Source organism: Cupressus sempervirens, chromosome 1, assembly GCF_028749045.1.
Source record: "Cupressus sempervirens isolate cs-2001-9-10 chromosome 1, ASM2874904v1, whole genome shotgun sequence".
Lineage (NCBI taxonomy): Eukaryota > Viridiplantae > Streptophyta > Pinopsida > Cupressales > Cupressaceae > Cupressus > Cupressus sempervirens.
Genome location: NC_143118.1, coordinates 582222034 through 582241851, shown reverse-complemented (window position 1 = coordinate 582241851; position 19818 = coordinate 582222034). Strand labels below are relative to the sequence as shown.

The 19818-nt window shown below is 32.6% G+C and overlaps 1 protein-coding gene across 2 annotated transcripts in view; it reads right to left on the bottom strand.

The window, feature by feature from the left end:
- Positions 1–19023: 19023 nt before the first annotated feature.
- Positions 19024–19818, bottom strand: part of LOC149578755 (HAD-superfamily hydrolase, subfamily IG, 5'-nucleotidase) — a 142275-nt gene continuing 141480 nt past the window's right edge. For both annotated transcript variants that reach the window (XM_089831321.1, XM_089831314.1), the window contains exon 17: positions 19024–19438. In XM_089831321.1, coding sequence (XP_089687447.1) covers positions 19397–19438 — 42 coding nt within the window. In that variant the 3' untranslated portion in view covers positions 19024–19396. The remainder of the gene's footprint in view (positions 19439–19818) is intronic.

Here is a 19818-nt window from a genome sequence, read left to right as displayed (position 1 = left end):
TAATCTACCGAGCATTCCTGAGTTTACTCTATACATAAGGCAGTATCTACCGAGCTCACTCGAGCGTCAAAGGATGTTATGCAGAAAAGAGTGTTAACTGAGCTCACTCAATTAATGAAGGAAAAGTTGAACAAAGTCAGTGTTAACCGAGTTCACTATCTTTCAACTGTACCCAATATGAATGATAGTGAAGAGATCTATCTTTTTTTTCATAATTTCTTATTCAAAACAAATATCAGTATCACTCTTCGTGCAATGGATTTATTGATAGATCTATATTTTTTCCCAATGGAATGTAACCCTTCCTTAACACTTTCAACAATATCTTTTTGTAGTTTAGAAGTCTTCCTCTTTTTTACACTTGTATCAATACCCAATAGTTTCAACGGCTCTTTTAATTCATCATTAAGAAGTGAAATTGATGATATTTGAGTTTTCTCCGTTGTATCAAGATTCTCAAATTGTGCAATTATTTCTTTAGACTTTTTATTCAATTTTCTCTTCGTAGTATGTGTAGGTTGACTACCATATTCTCTCAATTTTTCCACATCCATTTTAATTAAATGATCTATGTTTCTATGATTAATTTTTCTCTTCAAACTTTGAGCTAGATTAACATTCTCATTTGTTGTTTAATCTTGGACAGCAAGAAAAATTAAAATAAAGACTTAAGATACAACTTCTCTTTAGGGTCCACATATGTGTATATACATAATAAATGAAGTATTAAATAAAATTTTATCTAACCTTCAGATGATCCTTCTTCGATATCCATTGCTTTATCTTCAATTTCTCATGTCCAACATTTTGATCATCTACTACTGCACATGCACGATATAACAAATAAAATCAAGCAAGTTTGTAAGAGCATTTGTTTCTAAAATTAAAAATCAAATATATAGAGTTTTCCTCTAGACAGGTAGAAATCTAGAGAGATATTGTACTTGCAAGAGATGTGTGCATACATATATGTTTGAACTTGGGATGAACCTTCTCCAACCTCAGTAGGTTGTCCTGTTTCACTACATCCTAAATAAATTCATAATTTAAAACACCATAATTAAAGTGTACCCTAAATCTAAATAGTGAATTTTTAAGAAAACTTTCACTTTTGGATGTAAATTGTCATTTAATGGTTAGGAATTTGAAGATGAAGTAATTTGAAGATGGGGTTTCCCCTTGGCCATAATTTTAATAATTAAAATTTACCCACAAAATCTTCACTACTATAGCAATAAATTTGTGCATGTTAAGGCTACAATGATTTAATCACTTCTAGTGATCTACCCTATGAAGGTTTTTCCCTATTAAAGGCTAAAAGAACTGTTAGTTTCTACCTTGGTTATAGGACATTTTTCATCACAAGAAGTGAGTACTTTTTAAGGAGATTTACATAAGCCTATTAAAGCTACTCTGTTAAAATATTTAAACCCTGAAATACCTGTTAGAATGTTTAGTACATGATCCTTTGGTTAGCACTTCAATGCTTGATAACATATCTCCTCTATACAAAATAATATCACCTTATTTTGATATATCTTCTTTTTCTCTTTTCAAAACTCTCACTACACTACTTGGTCTCAACACTCTAATTCACCTATAAAACTTTACATGTAATCAAAATCTCCACACACATATGCCCATACACTCATTACATTGTGAATTAGGTCATAGGCCCTCTTTAAATAGATGATTGAGTGAACCTTCTAGATCCAAATCAATGATCTAGAATCAATCCTTTTGTTTTTTAGGCCTTGCATTTTTTTGATTTGTGGGTTACCTTACCTAGGGATTAATGATCTTCTTGTGAATGCACAATCACCTCCTTGATTATCTCCCTATTCTTGAAAACACCCCTCCAACTCAATAAAAATGGTTAACACAGAATTCAATGTCATTCCAAACAAAATTTTAAACTGTGTTACTCAACACTTACATCATACTGAAGCTCGGCATAAACTATTTCTTTATGTTTTCCCTTGACCTTAACTATGCTTGACATAAACTAAATAACTTTGCCTTTGTATCACTCGATGTTTATTGTTATCTCTAACTAACTCAAAAATCACTAGATTACTGGGCGACCATTAGCTCAGTCAGCAGTTGGTACATGACTTAGAATATGTACAAGTCTTCATTCCTTAGCTCACCTATATAAAATGACTTAGTCACAGTGATGACCAAATAATATTTCCTTGTGAGTGACTAAGAGTTTGAAACTAATAGACAACATGGCTTAGGGATCAACAATCTCCTCCTTTGACATTAGAAGCAAAAACTCTTTTTCATGATTAAAAAAATTGTTCAATACAAAAATGAAACAAAAGTACACCCCTTATAATATATTACATACCATCACTCAGTATACACTATACAAGTTTTGACTCTGCCACTCAGTATGTCAGAGTTTTACCTTTACCTTGGAGGGTGTATGCATTACCAAATCTATGTGTTATTGTGTTATGTGTTTATGAGTTCACATTTATGAAGGTAGAAAGCAGTACTGAAATTATGTTGATGTAAATGATTACATTGATATGAGATGAATGTTTAAATGAAGGTTTTTTTATGTGCTCATGTCAAATATGTTTCATGTATGAAGTGAAAGAAGTTTTATAGATCTTGATTCACCACCCCACCCCACCCCCAACACCCCCACCCACCCCATCCTCCCCATCTCAATATCACACTTTCGCTATTAGATTTCCAACAACCATATCCAAATGTCATCAATCTTAGAAATCAAACATCTATTATCTACGCTATACAAATGATTTATTTTCTACCTCTAGTATATGTTCCTGATGCAATCTTATTTTTAGGATTATTGGTGATTGATAATATTTAATCTTTTTATTATAAGATGTAACCTTTGTCAATATGTTATCCAACACTCAATATATTATGCTTTAATTCTTCAACATATAGAACATCATCAATCTTATTCTTACTATCAAGAGTAATAGAAATTATTCCTTTGATCAAACAAGGAATTATATCACCAAACATAACAATACCACCATTATACTTATCTATCTTTAAAAAATTATCCTTATCTCCTATCATGTGATGTGAACATCCACTTTCAACCACACTGTCATGCCCAAACTACAAGGGCAAAACACACAAACTCTTTTTTTTTTTTTTTTTTTTTTTTTTAAATTTAATTATAAGAGTGCTCAAAGTTCGATAAGGTTAAATTACATTTCAAGAAAGGACTCTCTCTATTACATCATAAATTACATATCTTGAGAAGGAATGAATCGTTAAACTAATATCGATGATTATTTCATTTCAACTAATCTTAACACAATAGATTTAAATTTCCTCTATAACAATATAATTAAGATAGATTTATCATTTATTACATAACATCTTTTATCTCACATAAAGTTAACATTATAAGAAAGAAATCTTAATCAAGTTACCAATAAGTTAAAACTAATCCATAATTAAATTTACCACTAAAACTTAACACATATATAACAATTTAAACAAGATAGTAAATAAGCATAAACACTAATATCTAACGATCTCTACCTTTTAACCTTCCTATTAATCTATCATACTTAAACCTAATATGCATAACATCTTTCAAATCAAGACTAATATTAAGTAACTCAATATAGTTAATTAAAAACACAAAACAACAACGATGCTCCATTTAATTAAATCTATTCCATTCTCTTTTATATTAGTCAAATCGATAATCAAACATCATAACCATTATAACCCAATAAAAGTGTTAATCTTAATTTTCTTAGTTAATCAATCATGCATTTATCTATAACTAATAGTCATCAAAACTTAATTTACATAATTATGATGAAATTATAAACAATCAATAACGACATTTCTCGCAAACTTCTATTCTAAAACTTTTAACATTAAATCAATAAAAGAACATACTAAATAAATTAACATTTATTGACCTATCACTTGGTTGACTTAATAATACCTCTACCAACTATTTTGTCATCCTCTAATTTATACTAAGATTGAATGAATGAATTTTAAACTAAAATATACTAAGACGCTAATATTAAAACATTCATACTAAGCCAACTAATACTTACAAAATTTCAATCCTAAACTAACATTTCAACACCTATCTTAAATCTAAAATTAATCATAAAATTTAAATTGACTAATCTTTAATATAAACTAATTAACTAAAACTTAAACTTTCTAACTAATCAAATCTATAATTAATAAATTTAACTTAACAACGAAATGAACTAAAACAATGCTAACAACTTAATTACATTAAAAAAAAATAGCTAATTAAAATAATTAATCAATTACAAAGAGTAACTATCAATCATAATATAATATATACTAAACTAACTAAATCAATTTTAATAAATCATCTAATAGTAATTAACATGTCATCTTAACTATCTTATACAAAAAAAATAAAAACAAAACATGATACTAGAACTAAATTAAATATCAACTAACACCCATAACTTAAAAACTAATCTACATCTTCTTAAACTTAATTAAGTTAATTAACAACTAACTAAATAAAACATAACTAGCAATTTGAAATTATTAATAAATAACCATATATATAAAACATTTAAACTAACCTAAAAACTATACACTAACCCCTAAACTAACATGCTAAAAATTAAAATAACTAAAAATTTAAACTAACTTAACACTAACCCCTAACACTTAACACCTATACTAACCCTACTTCCCCTAAGCCCACCCTACACTATACCCTAAAAGCCCTGCGCATACACTGCTCGAGGCCTACGCATGGCAGGTCAGGCCCCCTGATCATGCATGGGCGACAGTAGCACAATCCCAAGTGGATGCATACCCGGTGAGGTGGCGACCAGCGGCTGGGGGGGGTAATAAAGTTTAAACCACAGCCAATAAAACTTTAATACCTTCTCCATCAAAGCATCCCCCATCCCAAAGCAAGATGGGTCAGCGCTTCCCAAGGAAGCAACTCGCTACCAAGGACAACAAAAAGCTGACACCAACTGCCACGTGAGGTGGCGACCAGCTTAAGGGCAAAAAGAAACATCAAAACAATAAAAATCTCCTTCCAAGGGTCAGCGATTTTAAGGAAGGGTAAGGGGTAACATCATTCTCAAGACTTGCACAAAGACTTAGCTTTAAACAAAACTTTGTTAAACCCTTTTTAAATTGCCAGCATCATAACTGCCGCCCAAGGAGAGAGTAAAGCATTAATCATACAAAGTTTTATAGGTAAGAGTTAGGATATTTGTTAAAGTTATTAAAAATAAAAATAAAAAATTGAAAAGATTTTATTTATGTTTCTTTATAATTTTTAATGCAAAATTTCATAAAGCAAAAAGAATAAAGAGAGAATCTTTTAGATTCTCTATTACCAAAATGGTAACAATTCTTTTCCAATACAAAAGACAAAGAGTTTTTACTCTCTTGAAACCTCTTTTTTTTTTTTGACAAGTTTATCTAAGTAGAGACTTACAAGGTAATGTGTGTGTGTGTGTGTGTGTGTGTGTGTGTGTGTGTGTGTGTGTGTGTGTGTGTGTGTGTGTGTGTGTGTGTGTGTGTGTGTATTAACGGGTTTTTTTTTTTGTGAAGCTTTGTTTTTCCAAGTATAGGTTGTTAAGTGATGTACATTTTTATTTTTACAAGGAGTATATTAAAAGAATGGATTCAAAACATGGAGTTAATAATCGTGTCACAATAATTCATGATTAATTTGATCTTCTAAAATAACTTAGATTAAAATAAATCAACCTTAGCCATTATCCTTTCCTCAACATCGTTCTCACATATAACATATAAGGAACACTTAAAAATTTTGCCTAATTAAAATCATATCATCATATTTCTGATGCGTATCCATCTAATTTGAAATTACGATAAAATCACAAGATAAACAATTTTACTCAAACACCAGTTTTATTGGCAAGCCTAATTCAAAGGCTTAGCCGGGAAAGAACCAAGAAGAAAACCCGGCTTCGTTGCCATTACAACAAAGTTTGAAATACAATTTCAATAGGATCTAAATCCCAAATTTCAACAATTTAAACAAATTTCTTCATGATCATAGTCAAGGGAATTATAATGTTTTCTGCAGCTCATTTCTAGAACCATAGAGGGAACAAAATCTGATCAGGTGACAACCAAGCATAACCAAGAGACAATCAAACATGCATAATCATACATGGTTTACAAAATAGGATTCACAATGAATCAAAACTAGGGAAAGGTGGATTCTTCCAACCAGGAGAAGTCAAGCACAACACCAACAGATGCCCAATCGGGGCTATATACCAAGAACTTCCGTTCTTCCATTTCAACATACCAGAATCATACAAGGTCTGTGCTGACAGGTAGGGGCCCATAACACCCTACCTTTTCTCCCTCTTCTCATCCTGAGAAGAGACTCTACACTGGTTGGAGTCCGACTAAACAGACCTTCCCCAAAATTGGTCACTTCTGCCCTCTCCAAGGGTGAGTAATACCAAAAAACCCATGTACGAAAATCTCAAATTTTCAAACATAAACATGAAAGGAAATCAACCAAAAATAGCATGGTTTTCCAAAGCTTCCCAACATACCCACAAACATACGAACATTGGAACAACAACAAGGTAGAATAAACATGAAACAAGAATGAAATTTGAATAAGGGAGATGAGAATTCCAACCTTCACAAAGAGGTAATGGCAATGAACAAGTTTGAGTAGAGTCTCCTTCTCCTTCCTTCAATCCTCAAGAACTCTTCTCTAAATGTAGAGATTGGGTAACAACCTCCACAAGTCTAAGAAGGGCCTCTAAATAAGCCTCAAACTCAACCACCCAAAAGGAGCAATAACTACTCCCACCCACTAGCAATTCTAGAAACTCCTAACTCTACCCTCACTATGGTTAGACACTAAAAGGAGGTGGGGTAAGACCACTCATGATGATCACAAGCAATTTTCGCACAAAGGCAAAAAGGGACTTTTTGACTGACCTCAAAAGTCAACAAAAGGGGCTTAGGAGTTGGAAAAGACCCCTAACCCATACCCATACCCTTTGGGTATAATAATTTTATGATTTGAAGCATTAGGAATAGGTTTAGAGCCAAACAAAGGCTAAGAAATAAATAGGACCATCTAAACACACAAAAATGTCGATTAAGCTCTAAAACAGATTAAGGATGACTAAACTCGATTAAGAACCTAAATTAGCAACTGACACTAACTTAAACCAACTAAGGTCCAAAGGGTACACAGCTAACCCTAAACAGCATGCTGAAGAGCACAAACAATTCACGAGTGTCAAGCGACACTGAAAGAACATAGTTACGAACATTAACATTTACTGAACACAAAGAGATACATACATACATCTCAAAATACAATACTTCAATTACGAACAACAAGGTTTCCAAAATTAGCACATAGAGATCAGTTATGTTCCTCCGTCGGTTTCCTCGACTAAAATATCTGCACACTCATTGCACACATCAGTAGTCCCGAAAATCACATGTACATATATACGTATCAAAAATTTACATAAATTGAAACATACATAAATCAGGGTTTCTTGCATCCTACTCATATCCTTAATCATATAGATTCCAAAATCAATGTGTTAATCCTACATTTTACTTAATTCATCGCATACATATACATAAAGCATTAAATGACGGACATCAATATCTGAAAACAACATCACACAACATGAAATAATATGATATGTTCAAGTATCTGATAGTGTCTTGACCATCTCGAGTCATGAGTATCAAAATGATAAAATAACAACTAAGGCTACGAAGGGTTGGGGCGAGGCCTCACACACACATTCATCCTTCTTTTTTAAATGTGTAATTAGTTCTTTCTCTTCATCCAACCAAGTATGTCTCACATCTCTAATAGCAATGAATACAATCTCATCTAACAATGTTTCTTATGATATTTAATATGAACATTTCTAGGATTGTGCTTTAGTTTTCTCTATGGACATCTAAAGGGAAAATGGCCCATCTTATTACATGAAAAGCATTTCAAATACAATTTCCCTTCACAATTACTTTCACCTTTAGATACTCTTTTCTGAATCAAGGCTTCTAATCTTCCATTTTCCTTTACTCTTCCTTTATATCTTCCAAATATTTAGCATATCTTGTTAGAAATAGATAATACTAAGAGGGGGGGCGAATCAATATTCTACAAACTTTTGCCCATAACTGAATATTGTTAATTACTTTATAACTTGCATATGAAATTAAACCAACAATGTTGAACAGTAAATATAACCATACACAAATAGAACTCATAACATCATTATTTGTTAGCTAGGGAAACCCCAGTGGGGATGGTACCCACAATATGATTCACTAAACAAAAGAATCTTGTTAAGGATGTTGACCCTATTAGGAGTCTGTGAAATACATATAGTGTCTCGAGTCCTTGTTAGAGGACTAGGCCTTGTTAAAAGTCTCTACCTTGTTAGGAGTTGCTTCAACCCTATTAGGAGTTGGTAGATCAAATACAATGTATGCAAGAAGAGCTCACTGCCCTAACATGCAAGTATACAATTTAGTTTCTTCGCAAGAGTAGGTATACATAAAATACTCGCACTTGCTCTGATCATACATCAAATTTGACATCACATAAGGTTCGCATATGATTTAAGCTTTCTTCTCAATTATTCAGATCACATATACACCACACATTATCTGCACAAGATATGATCTTTACTTATATCTTGCAAACTAATAAATCTATGCTCAGTCGGCCTTAATGCTTTCATGTGATTAATGAAATGTAAAAATGACTTTGGATAAACATTTGGGATGTTGGCCCATCATGACTTAGTAATTACTTTGTCACCAAAATAATTCCTTAAGTCATTCAATCAAATTCTTTTATATGCTCTGTTTTATTTTGTTAGAGACTTGAACTGGTATCTTGACTATAACTTGCTTCGTACCATTTGTACAGGCCTACACACTAACATACATCATCACCACATTGTCATCTATTGATCCTTAACTACACATGTCCCGACTCGAACTAAGTCATATGTACATGTTGTATCTATCTCTGTACTGTTGTAATATGTCTAACATTTAGAAAAAATTCTAACTGTGATTGCATAAATGAAATACTAAATACATGTTTCCATAAATGACAATACTTCAGACATCTAACTAGCCATATTGCCAACAATCTCTCCCATTGGCACTAATGGCAACATTTGGAAAACTGACTAAGTCCCAAAATGATGTCATACAAAAACGAATACAAAAGGTAAGTACACAAAATTGTCTTCAAAACAGAAAATATTTTATTCATGTTTTGATGGATCATTACATTCCTTATCACTCCTTACAATGGTACATAGGTAGACTTCCGTTACATATACATACTTCTCTTTACAAACATATACATATATACTTTCTTTACTTGAACTTGTCCCTTATGCATATACAATTTTCCTTACTTATATTTCTCCCCCTTTGACATCAATGGCAAAGGAGTCAAAAACTATACACAAAATTGGGTTTCCTCTTGTTGATCAACTTATCATTCTAGATAAATAATCTGCAAAACTTAGCTGCAATCTCAAGGTCCTTCTTCCAGTTTTCCTTGACTCAATCAAATATACTAATGAGTGTGCAAAGTGCATAGGATGTCACTTCTACCACGCTCAAGTCAGTATAGGAAAACTTTTCATTGGAGGCCTTAGCTGCAAGACACTCCTCTAATTGCCTCTTTAAAATATTGATTTTAGGTGACAGAACTTCTCTAAAAGTAAAAAATCTTATGATTACCTTCTCCTTATCAGTTTCAATGCCTCATAGCATTGTGAATCTTCTCCATTTTAGTTCCAAGATCTTCAATGATTTCCTCAAATCGCTACAATCTGGTAGTGAGTGTTTGAAGCACACTTATTTGGCCTTTGATCTAACTATCAAAATCTGACAGGTAATTGTATGACATTGCACAATGTCCATGCAACTTATTACCTTCATCAATAATCTTCCTCAATTCTTTGATAAACATATCTAATGTCTTCAGAACATTTCTCACATTTGTGCATACTATATCAAATAGTGATGCATCATACTTTTCTTGTGCTTATACTGAAGCTATTTCAGACTAGGTTGTGAATTCTTCATCAAAAGATTTCACCAATTCTTTCACCTTGGCCTGCAAATATGGATTTGTAACAATTGTGTGAATTGTCTTATGCATCCTATCCAAGACTTTTGTTAGTGTTCTTTCCAAAGACTTAAATGATTTGTTCTTCTCTAGAAGTTTACTCAAGGAGCTCATCAATCCCTTCCGATCATCATCATCATCATCAGATATTGTTGTTGGAATAAGTGTAATTGCTTTCTACTCTGCACTCTTTTTTTCTTCCTCTTGTTTTCTTTTCTCTTTTTCTTCTTCTCTCTTGATTTCTTCCCCAATTTTCTTTCTTTCTCCTTCCTCTTTCTTTAACTCTTTTTGTTGCTTCTTCCTTTCCTCTTCTTTCCTCTTCTCTTCTTGTTAGCTCTTTTCTTGTTTCTTCCTTTCTGCCTCCTCTAACCTTTTCTTTTCTACAATTTTCTTTGCTTCTGCATTGTCTTCTTCATCTGAGCTTGAGTAGGCAATGATATTGCCAACAATGTTTGTTCCATATTTAGTAAATGGGTTCTCTTTGACATCAATAGTTATGCGCATATTATCCACTTGCATGGATTTAGTACCAATAACTATATGAGGAGGTGGCATGGTTTGCTGCGCTTCTTCAACTTCTTCTTCACCATCAATATGAGTACTAGCCTCCACATACACTAGGCTTGGTGATTTCGGCTATGCACTCTCCTTGGTGACCTCAGGCATAGAAGTCATATATTTCACAATGGCTTCCTTTGTTTCTTTCCTGACTTCTTCATAGTTTCCTCCCATAAGAAGAATAGCTCTTCTTTTATTCTTTAGCCAGGGTTCAATGCCTTTCAAAACTCTATCCAAATCTTCCTTTATGTCCACTTCACACAATTTATAAATCATGCTTTCTCTTAGTTTGGTATCTTCTTCTACCACTCTTTTCTTCCTATTAAGTAACCTATTGTAGAGATCTTTTGGAATCTTATTTTTTTACACTATCAAATCTCTTGTTCTCAAAATCATATTCCTTACAATAGCATTCTCTAGTTGTCTTCTATCCATATTGCTATACAAACTATAATATTTATTCAATGGTACAAAATTGTCATCATTAATAATCTACATATTTAGGTTTTCTACCTTTGGTTTCCAAACCTTCTTGTTGGTTGTTGTCTTTCCTTCTTCAACTACTTTCTCAACTGGCTTGTTTTTAGTTTCATCATCGGATTCCTCAGAATCACTAATTTGCAATAATTTTCTTCTTTTCTTTGGTCCGCTAGTGGTTTGGTTGACCCTTTTCTTTGAAGGTGGTGTAGGTTCTTGTTTGACCTTTACCAATCTCTCTGAATTTCTCTGCACAATAGGTGTATCATCCTCTAATCGCTTATTTTGTTGATAACATTGCACTCTAACTGGTTGCACTTGCGCAACCACTGGATAGAGTGCAGTAGGTGTCTACGCAATAGATCCTACAACTGTTACACCTTCAGATGGTGCTGCAATAGTAATAGGTGTATCTATTAACACCTTAGACTGCCCACTAGCTTTCATCTTCATTTCTATCCCTTTGATTTCATTAAATTCTTCTCTTGACATATTGGATTCCTTAAGAATGGATTATATTTTCTTCTCCACATTCTTCTTAATCTCCTTGCTATAAGGTTTAGAATGAACTTCCCTCATCTTTTCCTCATAAGTATCCCATCTAGAAAATTCAGCATCCTTCTCTGACTGCAAAATGATCTATGCATAACCTTTAATGAGTTCTTCACTCATTTCATATCCCATGGGTTCAATGAATTTCACCCTAGGTTCAATTGCTTCCATACATGTGGTATCAGTTTCTACCATGAAACATATCTCATCTTTATACTTCACCATAGAGGGAGGGATTATATATCTTAGTTTCATTTCCGATTGAAAGTTCTTCATCATTCTATCAATGTTACTATCTCAGACATTCTCTAATCTTGCCTTGTAACACTATGTAACCATCTTCATTAAACATTCATTATTATTCCAGTTCGTCATACCAAGGAACTACTTGTTTGCATAGAAGAAAAAGTGTGTTAATAGAGATTCAAATATAAATATTGCATTCTTAGCCTTCTTCAATTTCACAATGTTGTCTAATAATTGCATTATGACAATCTCACACATGTTTACCTTCCTTTTCTCAACTACCATTACATAAGTTGCATGCATGAATCCTATTGGCACAAAGTTTTCTCTAGAACTGTGATTCAACTTATATCCTATAATTTTCTCAATACCTTGACTCATCTGTCTTGAATCATGTCAACTTTCATATTCCTTCGATCAAACTTAGTATACAATTTCCTTCAATTGTCTTTCTTACATTCTTCTCATTTATTGGATTGCATCCTTCATTGCTCAGACCTATGACCTTGTGAATTGGGTCATTGTTAATTGTGACTGGTACATCACCTACCTAAAACATCTCTTCATGAACTCTACTCAAAATAATCCTAGTCCACTCATAATTATCGAATTCTGTATAGAACATATACTTAATCAAATTCAGCTCATTCAAGTAAGTGTATTTAGACTTTAGGGTTAAGTCACCATTATACATAAATCCTAAATCCTTATGGATGTCTTCATCTCCAATGTTCTTAGATTTACAGTGAATGCAGCATCTAACATCCTCTACGTGAAGAACATTTTGTGGGATTTGAGAAAACGCTCCTAACGGATCATTTATGAGAGAAACAAATGGGTGTTTCTTAAACTTGTATTTGAGCCTATACTTACATCACATACTAACTGATCTACCATGTTGCTTACAGAATATATTGGAAATTCCAAAAAAAGCTTTATAAAATACCTTTAATATCACGTTTAGGGCTTCTACAATCTCTCACTTCAAACACCTTTCTTCGCACTTGAATTCGTTGTCAAATCGTTCACTGGTTGCTTCAAACTCTTCACATGATCAAATGGTACTCACAATCTTGCAAGCAATCCTTACATCATTTCAAATTTAACTCCGCATTAAATGTGCATCTACTTCTTCAAAAAATTGTCACTAATTGTCAATGAACTTGTTTTCTTCCATACGATTTACTATAATCACACAAATGCTTGCGCACTTGACCATAGCTTCCTCTCTATGTCCTCTACCTTCTACTGGCTATGCAACTTCTAATTTACAATCTCTCATCAGTTCTAATTGAATGATGCTCTGCTTCTTCTATGAATGCTTAATTCAGATAGGATGAGTCACAAACAATTTATGAATTCAATTTCTCATCGGGTGCATCGAAATATTGCTCTTCCAAAAACTGTGTAAGAACTTTTGGGATCCTTAGCTTTCACATATACTTCTTTAAATTCATCAACATGCTCTTTTACTACATCTTTCTGATGGTTGTCATTGTTGTTATCATTCCTTTTGTCATTCTTGTTATTGTTCCTTCTATAATTAGGATTCTTGTTGAAGTTCCTTCTGTCCATTCTATAGAATCTTGTTGTGTGTCCAAAGTTATTACATAACTGACATATAGGTCCATTTCTTCTCTGATTAGTTCCATTCTAATTTTCAGGTGCTCTACAATTTCTTGCAATATGTCCAGGATTGTTACATTTGTAACATACGACATGATTCCTTTCGCTTTTAGGTTTTTCTCCACCATTAGATCTACTTTGTGATCTTCCTGTTTCATTACCTGAAGGGTTAGTATTCCTAAACATTCTACTATTCTGATTATTACCATCAAACTTAGGTTTCTTACAATCTACCGCTTTATGTCCATAACCATGACAATTATAACAATAGAAATTAGTAATAGGTTTAAAAGACTTACCTGTGCAATCTCTTTGCAAATGACGAACTTCATTGCATATGAAACATCTACCACTGAATTCATGTCTAACTTCCTTGGAAAGTTCATCTTGCTTAGGTTTATCAACTTGCTCTATTTCCTTTGGTACATCACGTTTTGTAGATAAATCAACAACTTCCTTGGATACTTCTAATTCAATCTTACTTTAATCACCTTCTTTAGGGAATTCAACAACTGGGTCTGGTTCTTTCCTAATTTCAACTTTCTTTGGTAACTTTTCTCCAATAAGATATACAGGACCTGTCTTGACATATAAAGGTCTTTGATAAAATATTTGTTCATTAATTTTCTGGCTACTAGAATAAAGTTTTTCTAATTGTTTCTTAGCTTGTATTAATTCTCATTTTACAATGGTATTATACTTATCTAATTTTGCATGCTCAATCTTGATAAAATCTAATTTAGATGTTACTTGACTCAACTAGGATCTAAGGTCTCCATTCTCAGATTTCAGATTAGGTTCATTCTTACTATCATCTTTCTTAAGACTCAACTTAAGTTTGACCATTTTCAACTCATGCTTCAAAATCTCATTTTCTTTCTTGAGAACTCCTACTTCATCATTGTTACTATATTTGATTCTTTACTAGATTTTAGATCATCAATCTTGTCTTTCAGTTTGCCAATGTAAACTTTCGCATCTTCATACCTATCTTTCAGGTTGTCTCTTTCTTCTGTAAGAAGGTCAATCTACTCAAGATCTTCAAGATTTCTCTTTAACTATTCCATATCTATAGAGATCTTACTCAAGTTGTTAAGTCTCTTCTGAGTAACTGTGCTCTGATACAAATTATTAGAAATAGATAATACTGAGAGTGGGAGTGAATCGGTATTCTACAAACTTTTGCTTACAACTAAATATTGTTAATTACTTTATAACTTGCATATGAAAATAAACCAACAATGTTGAACAGTTAATATAACCATACACAAAAAGAACTCATAACACCATTATTTGTTAACTAGGGAAACCCTGGCCAAGGGAAAACCCTAGTGAGGATGGTACCCACAAGATGATTCACTAAACAAAATAATCATGTTAAGGATATTGACCCTGTTATGAGTTTGTGAAATACATACAGTATCTCAAGTCCTTGTTAGAGGACTAGGCCTTGTTAAAAGTCTCAACCCTATTAAAAGTTGCTTCAACCCTGTTAGGAGTCGGTGGATCAAATCCAATGTATGCAAGAAGAGCCCACTGCCCTAGCATGCAATTATACAATTTAGTTTCTTCACAAGAGTAGGTACACATATAATATTGCCTTATTGTTATATCTCACACTTGCTCTCATCATACATTAGATTTTGTATCACATAAGGTTCGTGTATCATTTAAGCTTTCTTCTCACTCGTTCACATCACATATACATCACACATTATCTGCGCAAAATATGATCTTTACTTATATCTTGCAAACTAATAAATCTTTGCTTAGCCAGCCTTAATGCTTTCACACACTTGATCAAATGTAAAAATGACTTTGGGTAAACATCTAGGATGTCAGCCCATCATAACTTAGTAATTAATTTGTCACCAAAATAATTCATTACGTCATACAATCCAATTCTCTGATATGTTTTGTTTTGTTAGATACCTCAACTAGTATCTTGATTGTAACTTGTGTTGTATTATCTGTACAGGTTTGCGCACTAGCATATGTCATCATCACATTGTCATCCATTGATCCTTAACTTCACATATCCCAACTCGAACTAAATCATTCGTACATGTCGCATATGTCTATGTACTGCTGCAATCTATCTAACACTTGGACAATTTTCTAATTGTGATTGTATAAATGAAATACTAAATACATGTTGTCATAAATGACAATACTTCATACATCTAACCATATTGTCAACATATCTATATCCATACTTAGATGAATAACACATTAACTAAGTTTTACTTTTTCAATTGCTGAACTTCATCAACTTTTGTTGCTGAACATAAACTTAAATTCCAGCCTTATGACTTAGATTGTAATTACCTACATTGCTACAATCACCTGTATCACTTTAATTTAACCTGAGAGACTTCTAATTTTGCACACTTGTCCAATGTCTGCTGTCATCTACTACTGTTGTGTTTGCATGAGCTGCTGAATATTCAGTTGTTGTCCTCGTGCAAAGATCGTTCAAAATGTCATATCTCTTCTCAGTTCTCTCCCAAGTACTCTCACTACTTTAACGCCCCATTTTTTCAATTTCTTGTTTAATTCCAAGTGGTTGCCTTGTTGATACACTTCAAGAAGGTTATCCTCTTCAAGATATGAACCTTCTAGTTCAAATTATCTTCATCTTTGCTCTCTTTCATGATACCGTCCTGCTCTGTCACTCTAAGGATTTAGCCTTTGATACCACTGTAACAGGTTGTTTTGCTTATGTTTAATGGATTTGATTTACTAAGTTCAGTGTTCTAATGTTTGCATTCCACGTATTATACTAACCTTGCATAGAAGATAGCATAAATAAATGAACCTAATACAAGGTAAATTTCTGAATACTGAACTGTTAAAAGAAGCAAAACTATAAATGTAAATCATGTAAACGGTTGATGCTTGGAAAGACGAAGATTTTTTAAAAGTTTTTTACGATATTATTTGATTATTAAAAGAAAGCAAGATTCTTACGTAAAGTTGGAGTTTTTGGTAAGTGCCTGTTTTTATTTTTTTTGAATTTTACTAGTTTTTTGTTAGAGCTATAATGTTAATAAATGCCATGTAATTCATTGAAGGCTTGAAATAAAAAATCTTGGTTTCCAGAAAATTGTTTGTTTTTTCAGCGTGTTTCTCAATTTACATATCATATATCATATCTGACTTGGTTTTTTATTGCTCAATGGAAATGCTGCAATACAGGATAGTAAGCTTTATCGTTTCAAAATTCAACTGTTCTTAGTATCTAGAAGTGGACATTGACAGAAGATTGTGGTGAATAATTGTTAGTATGCACAACATATACTTCTTTCATATTCATGATTCCAGTAAAGGACAATAATGCCCAACCTTACTCCAATCTGCACACCGACAGTCGCCAATGATAACGGTGTCTTTGCCCATAAATGAAGTCAACATTCGCCTTGTATAAAAGCAATCGCCCAACAATAATATACAATTCCATGCTTGGTCTTTGTATTAAATCGACTATGAAAGTTTCAGAACAGCATCCGATCCTTCTTTACAACCCACCAATAGGAGAAATTCGGTTTGCTTGCGCCCCTACAGATTTTTATAGATTTACAGGACAATGAATGCAGGTCATTCAAAAACAAATGTTAAAATTTGCATAAAAATTCACAGCACAATCTATCAACCAACACACATAAAATCCAAGAATTCTAGATATTTAATAACTAATAGCCCCTCGGAATGGTCAATCTTTACGGCTTCAAAGGAAGTCTTCAGAGTATAAGTCATCTAGGTGGCAGCCATGAAAATATAAAACACTCCAGAGAAGACGATTCGAAAATCCACAAAATAGTATTTGATTGTTCAGCAATACGATTTTTCCTTCATTAATAAAACATTATTCTCCAAGTGACTTATTCTGCATCCATTAAATATTCTATTCTGAATGATGAATGAATACCTCTAATAAATCTTTATTCTGAAATAGCGCTGAACAATAATCCCCCAAGTTTGTCTTCGGAGAAAGCTTCTCAAATATCGATAATCATTTAACCAATGCAAATACTCATATGAATCAACCTCCTAATGATGTTGGGTTTTCATCTAACCCACCAAAACTTAAAGGAAAGCCCATGCTCTCAGCATACCCTCAATAAATTATTTTCCACGAGATTGAATGAATGTTCATAACCCCCTTTCACCACCTATTAGAATATTTTCTTCAACCGTTTTATTGGAAACTTCCAATATTAATAATAATAATAAAATTTAAAAAATTGATTCTAATTTATAAAGCGACTTTATTAATATTTAAAATTTTTATTCTAAAAACCATTTTATATTAAATAGTAAATAATACGGAATCATGCTCTGTATTTGTATCAGGAGTTATCATTGTAAAACTTTTTGTAAACCTTTTTGTTAAAGGTGTGAAGAAACAGCAACTGTTATGTTTCAATCGTAATACTTTTGGCGGAACCTGTAAATGAGGATAACAAATTCTTTATTAGGACCCGGATGTAAAAAAACTCATTCATTTTTATTTTTTTTGGGACAAGACCTAAGGTTTTCTAAAAGACAATACAATTCTGCTAAGAATCCAGTGTGTTTTTTCGTTCCAGAAATTCTGTGAGGAAAATTATTTGAATGTCAAGATTCACAAATTCAAAAATATTTTAGTTTTGAAATGAAATTTTTGGCTTTCAAATAAATATAGTTTAGATTACATAAAAACTCATAAATTAAACTTATCATATGTGATATAATAAATCAATTTTTTCAGCATCTATCTATGTAGTATGAACATGATAAATCTTCTATGTTTCTTAAGAAACCTGAAGTAGTATTTGGAGATTTGAAGCTGGGGTACTTTAGGCATTTTCAATTTTTTTGTTGGAAAAATGCATTTGCAAGTGAAATCCCTGTGTTTAACTCCTATAGTGGCAAGTTATATGCCAAGCAAGCTTGAAATGTCTGGTTTCGGAGTAAATCAAAACAACTGTTAGTGCTTCATCAAATACCCCGGTTTTCATTTCTAAATTTACATTTACGAGTGGATTGGTCCACTTTCAAATCCAACAGTGGAATGTTTTTGGCTGAGCAAGCTTAAAATTCCTGCTCCAGAGAGCATACAATAGATTAAAATATTATAAGCACCTCTACAAGAAAACTAACCATGTATCCATGTTTAATATAGCCTGTCATTTTGTATTCATATTTCTGATGTCAATATATATCCTTTCTAGCAGTGCTTTTCCTTCTTCAAATTGTTTGACCAGAGTCTAAGCTTGGATCCTTTCCATGCTGGGATACCACTTAAACTACTAGTTGGATGGGCGATGAAAACTCTTCCACATATTTTTACACTTTCTGGCTATCAATGGGATTTATTATTAACAATCAAAAATGCATCATGAAAGATTCAGGTGTGCGCTTAAATTATATTTATTAATGTACAATTGACATAAATATTACAAAATTGTCCCACAAATTGATACATATTGGTTACAACTATACTTCCTAAGCGCCCACAGGCTAGTGCCCTGATTATGTTTAAACATTGATGGAATTTTATCCTACCAGTTGTAAAGTTTGATATCACTACCTAATACTATAAATTAGAATTACAAAATAAATTAGAATTACAAAAAGTGAAGCCTGTTGAAACTACATAAAACTTAATAGGTATCCCATGAAGTCTTCCACCAGAAATTTGTGGGGTTCATCCTCACGCCACAGAAAACAAATCCTCAATAGCTTGAATTACAAACTTGGAATCTTGCAACAAACTTGACAGCCTTTTTAGTCTATAACATCACAGGGGTGTAGATCGTGAGCAAGTGTCTACATCACAAAATAAACAAGAGTAACATGTCAGAAAACTAAAGCATGTGATGTGTTTCCAGTGTCATTGACAGAATACACTGTAAAAGTTAAAATTAATATAAGCCGAGAAAATTTGTAAAATCTGAATGCTCAAACCCAGTTATCTGGACAAAACATTCCATCCTGTCATCACCCCCGTGTCCACCTTCCACACCACCACCACCACTCCAAAAACAATTATATGAATTGGTTGTCTCATTTAGAATTCAAAAGCTACTTGTGAAAGTAGTACAGTACACTTCTATCATAAATAAACAAATGAATGATGATAAAGAAGCCTGGCACTCCAGATATTTCAGATTACTTCCTAGTTGCTAACAAAACTACAGAAAAGAATT